Below are 7,241 nucleotides of genomic sequence, written 5' to 3'. Positions count from 1 at the left end.
TCAGACAGAGTTAATTTATGTTGGGGAACAGTAGTACAATTGATGGGTGTAGAGGTGTGATTAGTATAATTTCCTATAATGGCGGTTCCTTCATAATAGGGAGGTCTAGAGATCAAACATAGCCAACAGTCTTGAGTCCGATCTGGGTCTGTGAGATTAAGGGTTGAATAGGCTCCTTGCAATAAATCGAATAATCTGTCCCCTGTTGTGGTTGTCACAACGCGGTTACTGATCTGCGGAGATAATGTGGTAACATTTTGGAACATATTACGAACTTGTGGGACTTGGGGTGCCAATAAAGAGGGTTTTCTCTGTCTAGGAAGGACAGGGTTGGGACCAATAGGTTTTGAGGGGCCCTGGTCCAGACGTAATCTGAGAGTGAAAATGAATCCTTGATCTGTTCCTGACATATAAAATCTCAGACCCCATGTCCTTCCCTTAATCTATTCTGGCAGATCACTTATTTTTCTTCCTTCAGGGGTAAAGGAAATGTTAAGTGGATTACAAGAGAAATCTTCACAATCTCCACCTTTCCACCATTTTTTTCCAGGGTTAAAGAAACAAGTACCGGGTCCTGAGCTGGTCGGAGTATGCTTACTCCGGCTGACTTGTATCTAATCCTTTTTGTTGGGTTTCCAATAGACTGTCCCAGATGTCTCACAACCCCATGCAGCACAAAAATAGGCATCTAGCCCCCCACAAGTGTGTATCTGCGTTTTATCTCTTCCAGTTCCTGGACATACATAAAATGGAAGTTTTTGCAGCTCTACTCGAAAGCGGGGATGGGAGCATCCTGGTATCTTATAAGGTGCCCGATGGCATGGACATAAGCCATACTTGGTCTTAGGGACACATTTAGGTCTTTCTTTTGCAGGATCTATTGAGGGGATGTCCTAATTATTAAGACCGGCAACTAAATCACACACATCAGGGGTTAAATCAGGCCACCAGGTCCCAGGGGGGGCTATTTGGGAGGTTGACCACACAACATCTCCAGTTTGAGAGAGAACTTCCCAAGCCATTGATCGGGAGATATGGGGACTGCTGTGAACTAAGCTAGAATTTAACATCACTCCTATAATAATCAGGGAGCCCCACGGGTTAATCTTATCTTTAGAGGATTTTGAGTGCGTTGGACTTTCCATGTTGTCGTGGCGTTGCTTTCTTCTTCTGAAGAGTGGACAGCCTTGACGTGGGAGGCGTGGATCCAAGATGAGATGCCGTCTACTTTGAGTGCTGTTGGTGTGGTCAAAAGGACGGTGTAAGGACCCTTCCACCGAGGTTCCAGGTTCTTAGTCTGGTGTCTGCGGACCCACACAGAGTCTCCTATCTGGAAAGGGTGGGGTACTACTGGTTGATCCGTCTGGTCCTTGTAGGCAGCTGCAAGTGGTTTCCAGATTTCCCGCTGTACAAGTTGTAAGGCCTGTAAATGAGCTTTTAAAGAAGGATTATTGGCAAAATAAGGGATTAAATTTGAACTAGAAAGACTAACGGGGGACGGAGGTGCGCCGTACAAGATTTCAAAAGGAGTGAGACCATGTAGTCCTGGAGTATTTCTAATTCGGTAAAGGGCTACCGGAAGGAGGAGCACCCAGTCTCTAGAGCCAGTTGCAAGCGTGAATTTGGTCAAAGTCTCCTTGATGGTCCTATTCATTCGTTCTACCTGTCCTGAACTCTGGGGTCGGTAAGCACAATGTAATTTCCAATCAATCCCCAGTAACTTGGACACTGATTGACTTATCTGAGAAACAAAAGCAGGCCCATTATCTGTTCCTAATACCTGAGGCATACCATACCTTGGGAAGATTTCTTCTAACAGTTTCTTGGTTACAACGTTTGCAGTCTCGTGTTTAGTGGGGAAAGCCTCTACCCATCCTGAAAAATTATCTACAAATACTAGAAGATATTTATAACCATATTGTCCAGGCTTTACCTCGGTGAAATCAATTTCCCAGTGAGTCCCAGGGCGGTGTCCTCGCACTCGAGTTCCTTGTCCTACTTTGGTTTTTCCCGCATTAACTTGTGCACACGCCGTACATTCATCCACTACAGTTTGTAAGATTTTATTTTTCCCTAGTAGGAAATAAGGACTCTCTTCTCTATCCAGAAGGATTTTCATTTTTCTACTGCTGAGATGGGTTAATTTATGTAAGCAGGTAATTAATTCACGAGTTTGCTTTTGGGGCATTACAGGTTTACCATGAAATACCCAATGTCCTTTTTCAGCATCATGTTGTGCCCCTAATTCTTGTAAGATTCTTATATCTCCAAAGCCATATTCAAAAGAGGTATCCAGGGTGGACCGCACTTCCTGGGTAGTTAGAGAAAGAGCTCGAGGCGGAGCTTTGTTCTCTAGAGCCACTTCCCGGGCAGCAGTGTCTGCCAGTCGATTGCCCCGAGCTTCTGGGCTCTGTCCTTTTTGGTGTCCTAAGCAATGGATGATACTCAATTTTCGAGGCAAAAACAGGGCCTTAAGTAAAGCCAAGATCTCAGACTTATTTTTAATGTCTTTGCCCTCTGAAGTCAGTAACCCTCGCCTTCGGTATATTTCTCCATGAATATGTGCCGTGGCGAAAGCATAACGGCTATCAGTATAAACGTTAAGCCTCTTACCTTTTGCCATTTGGAGCGCCTGGGTCAAGGCGATGAGTTCAGCCTTCTGGGCTGAAGTCCCGGATGGAAGGGCCTTAGCCCAGACTACCTCGGTCTCTGTGGTTACTGCTGCTCCGGCTTTTCGTTCTCCATTATCTATGAAGCTGCTCCCGTCCGTATACCAGGTGAAGTCCGCGTCCTGGAGGGGCTGATCCGTTAGGTCTGGTCGTGTCCCGTGTACTTCTGCGAGGATCTGTAGGCAGTCATGCTGTTCTATATCCTCCGGTTGGGGAAGCAGAGTTGCTGGGTTTAAGGCAACAACCGGTCCAAAGTGTATCCGGTCCGTGTCTAGGAGCATAGCTTGATAATGGGTCATACGGGTATTGGAGAGCCAGCGGTCTGGTGGTTGTTTGATTAGGGCCTCAACTGCATGAGGCGCCAAGATAGTCAATGATTGTCCCAAAGTTAATTTGCCAGCATCCTTAGTTAAAACGGCTATAGCTGCCACCATCCGCAAACAAGGTGGCCAGCCAGAGGCAACAGTATCCAGTTTCTTAGAGAGGTAGGCTACAGGTCGCCTCCAGGGCCCCAATCTTTGGGTCAGGACTCCCTTTGCGTAGCCCTGCTTTTCATCCACAAACAATTCAAAGGGCTTCGTGACATCGGGAAGGCCCAAAGCGGGAGAAGTCAGAAGAGCCTGCTTGATATCATCAAAGGCCTGTTGCTGCTCAGACCCCCAGTTAAACGTTGCTCCCTGCTTTGTAAGGGGGTAAAGAGGGGCTGCCATTTCAGCAAACCCAGGAATCCATAGGCGGCAGAAACCCGCGGTCCCCAGGAATTCTCGTAGTTGACGAGAATTCCTTGGGGCGGGAATGTTGGTCACCGCCTGCTTGCGGGCGGCAGTCAGCCACCTCTGTCCATCTTTTAACTGATATCCTAGATATGTGACCTGGGTTTGGCAGAGCTGTGCTTTCTTTGCAGAGGCTCTGTAGCCTAATTGTCCCAAAGTTTGTAACAGGGACTCAGTGCCCTGTCGACAATCTGTTTCGGTGGTTGCTGCCAATAGGAGGTCATCCACATACTGTAAAAGTATTAGAGTCGGATTCTGGACTCTGAAATCTGCGAGGTCCCGATGGAGAGCCTCATCAAACAATGTGGGACTATTTTTGAAGCCTTGAGGTAACCTGGTCCAGGTCAGTTGACCTGAGAGTCCCAAGTCCGGGTCCTTCCATTCAAAAGCAAACAAAGATTGGCTTTGGGGACTAAGTCTGAGACAAAAGAAGGCATCCTTCAAATCTAAAACTGTATACCAAATATGTGTAGGCGGAAGTGTGCTAAGTAAGTTATAGGGATTAGGCACAGTGGGATGAATATCTTCCACTCTCTTATTAACTTCCCTTAAATCTTGCACAGGTCTATAGTCCTCTGTTCCCGGCTTCTTTACTGGAAGAAGCGGGGTATTCCAAGGTGATCGGCAAGGAACTAAAATGCCTTGATCCAGAAGTCTCTTGATATGTGGTCTGATACCCTGATAAGCCTCTTGGGACATTGGGTACTGCTTTATAGAGACTGGAGTCGCAGTGGCTTTCAGTTCAATGATCAGAGGCGGCTGCCGGAGTGCAAGGCCTATCCCTCCGGTTTCCGCCCAAACCATAGGAAATCTCTTTATCCAAGAATCTAAGTTTAAATTTTTTTATCTCTGTATTATTTGGCCCCAGAATCTCATATAACCTGTATTCGTCTTCTAATTGGAGGGTGAGGACCTGGAGAGGCGCTCCCTTTGGATCAGTTATTCGAATCCTATTACTCTCAAAATGTATATGCGCCCTTAATTTGGTAAGCAAATCCTGTCCCAATAATGGATAGGGGCAATCAGGAACATGTAGAAAAGAATGAGTCACTTTACCAGTCGCCAGCTGCACTCTTCGGTCAGTCGTCCAATGGTATCTTTTTCCTCCGGTCGCTCCTTGGACCCAAGCCGATCTGTCGCTCAAAGGTCCCGGCGCATGGGTCAACACCGAGTGCTGTGCCCCGGTATCCACCAGGAAGGTGACAGGTTGCCCCCCAACGTTAAGAGTTATCCTGGGCTCAGGGGGGGGGCTCCTGGCCCTGACCTCTCTAATCTTCTAGAGTCAGTATGGAAGCCGGGTGCCCTGGTCTTTTAAATCTCTTTAGGTTCTTAGGGCAATCTCTGGCCCAATGTCCTCTTTCCTTGCAATAGGCACATTGATCTTTATCTACTTGGGGGCTCCTCCGATCCCCTCCTCGTCTCTCCTGAGTTTGTCCTGTCACTATGGTGGCTAATAGCCTACTTATTTCCTTGTTTCTTTTGCGATCTCTGACATTCTCTCTCTCTTCAGCTTCACGTCTCAACCTTTCATCACGTTCTTCTGCTTCCTTTTTAAGTCTCTCATCTCTTTCTTTCTGAGTTTCACGCTTATTAAAGATACGTTCTGCCTCTTTAAGTAAATCCTGAATAGAGCTTTCTCTGAGATTATCAAGTCTCTCAAGTTTCTCTCTAATGTCTGGAGCTGATTGCCAGATGAAGGACATGGCCACATTGGTGGCTTGCCCTGGATCTTCTGGGTTATATGGGGTGTATATACGGTAGGCCTCTTTTAGCCGCTCAAGAAATGCCGAGGGAGTTTCCTCGGACCCCTGTACTACCTGCTTGATCTGAGCCAGATTGGTGGGGCGCCGTGCCGCCCCATGGAGACCCGCTATGAGCAACTGGCGATAGAGACGCAGGTGGTTCCTACCTTCATCCGTAGTAAAATCCCAATTGGGCCGCTCCAAAGGAAAGGCTGCATCAATCTCATTGGGTAATTGGGTGGGGCGGCCATTGTCTCCTAGAACATTTTTCCTGGCCTCCAGGAAAACCCGTTGTTTTTCCTCGGTCGTCAATAATGTCTGTAGTAACTGTTGACAATCATCCCAAGTGGGTTGGTGTGTCACTAAAATAGACTCAATCAAAGAGGTTAGCATGGAGGGATCCTTGCTAAAGGGGGGATTGTTATGTTTCCAATTGTATAAATCAGAGGCAGAAAACGGCCAGTACTGGAGCCGATCATTGGGACCGGCCCGCAGAGGGAGGGCACGGGAAGTGGAGTCAGGAGGTTGTTCCCGACGCCCTCGTAGCCGCCCTGCCATCGGGGAAGGTGCAGGAGCGGCGGCTGGGGTCTCTTCCGGTTCAGCTTCTGCCGCTTGTTGATCTCGATATGGTGGGGGTTCCTCAGCCAGCAGGTCCATTACTAGATCTTCTCCTGGGGGTAAGACCTTAACTTTGGGTGATTTTTCCTTTGCATTTTGAATCTGTGTGGGTTTGACAAGGGTTGGGTAGAGTGAAGACTGAGAGGGGCGCCCAAGGGTTGGAAGGGGAGGAGGAGCAGAGGGGATGGGGGTAGAGGGTGGTTTAAGAGTAATAAAAGGCCTGACCCACAGAGGTGGAGCATGAATGAGGGCCTCCCAGGTAATTATATAGGCCACTTGGTCTGGATGACCATGGGGACCAGGATTCATCACTTTGTGTTTGACCTGTGAAATAATGTTAGGATTAAAGGTTCCATCTCTTGGCCAGCCAACGTTGAAGGTTGGCCACTCTGAGGAGCAAAGGGTAATCCATTTTTTCTTGCGGACATCTACTGACTGATTGTTAGCCATGTCCTGGACATCTCGCCAATGCTGTAAAGTAAGACTAAGTGGGGTGGTAATAGATTGTCCCATTATCTCGACAGACGAAACACTGAACACAAAAACCACAAACAATAGGCCGGCACTGAAACAAAACAACTTCGCAGCGCGGCTTCGGTGCCAAACCGAAAGCAGAAACTCAAATGGAGATCGTGATGAGAGTCCGGATCTCTCGTCTCCCAAACGAACCGTGTACCCTTCAGACAGTGGGGGAGCCCCAAAGAGTCCTATTCGGGTCAGGTTCACAAAATTCAAATGAGCCAGAAACCTGACTCCAAATGTCCCCGGAACGTCTTCCAGGGTTGCGGTCGGGAGTCCGAGCCCGTCGGCTCCTCCACGGGTCCGCCAAGTACAAAGCGACACGGCCGGGTCGTACAAACGCAAGCGCGAAATTTCAACACAAACACAAAGACAAGGACATGAACAAATTTCAAGCGCTGGCCAGCTTACCTCCCGGAGGTGGGTCGGTGGTCCTTGGGCAGGGGTCTCTGATCCCGGACGAGCCCCCAAATGAAAGACCCCCGATATGGGTGTCCCTCCTTTGGAGAGGCCCCTCCCAAGGAACAACGAGACCACTTGTGCGGATGCAAACAGCAAGAGGTTTATTCAGATACACAGGTACCTGGGGCAACAAAGTCTCTTGGAAGACTTGCGCGCCCTAGGTTGGGGTCTGGGGGTTTTTATGGGGTTCAGGAGCAGAAGCGCAATCACAGAAGCAAGAAGCATAGTTACAGGACTCTGATTGGTGGACTCCTATAAGGCCAGGGTCATGATGATGGCAATTTTATTTTAGTACCGGGGATTTTTAATAATGACTAGTTTAGCCTTGAGTTGGTTCCCTATCCCTGATAACAGCTGAGTTGGCGCTGAGTTAGCTCTCTTTCCTAATATTTCTGCCTTATTTGGGGGCCAGATGTTTGGCCACGGATATGAGGCAAGCTTGCCCTGTCCTTGTCCGC

The 7,241-nt window shown here is 48.3% G+C and overlaps 1 protein-coding gene across 1 annotated transcript; it reads right to left on the bottom strand.

Moving 5' to 3' along the window:
• Positions 1–1,084: 1,084 nt before the first annotated feature.
• LOC131479054 (uncharacterized) lies at positions 1,085–6,315 on the bottom strand. The gene is given in 3 exon segments (XM_058659676.1): positions 1,085–4,294; positions 4,296–4,695; positions 4,697–6,315. Coding segments are annotated over 3 exon segments (5,229 nt in total).
• Positions 6,316–7,241: the final 926 nt, after the last annotated feature.

This window comes from Ochotona princeps, unplaced genomic scaffold (genome assembly GCF_030435755.1).
Source record: "Ochotona princeps isolate mOchPri1 unplaced genomic scaffold, mOchPri1.hap1 HAP1_SCAFFOLD_697, whole genome shotgun sequence".
NCBI lineage: Eukaryota > Metazoa > Chordata > Mammalia > Lagomorpha > Ochotonidae > Ochotona > Ochotona princeps.
The sequence above is the reverse complement of the archived record's forward strand: the minus strand, read 5'-3'. Positions and strand labels throughout refer to the sequence as shown.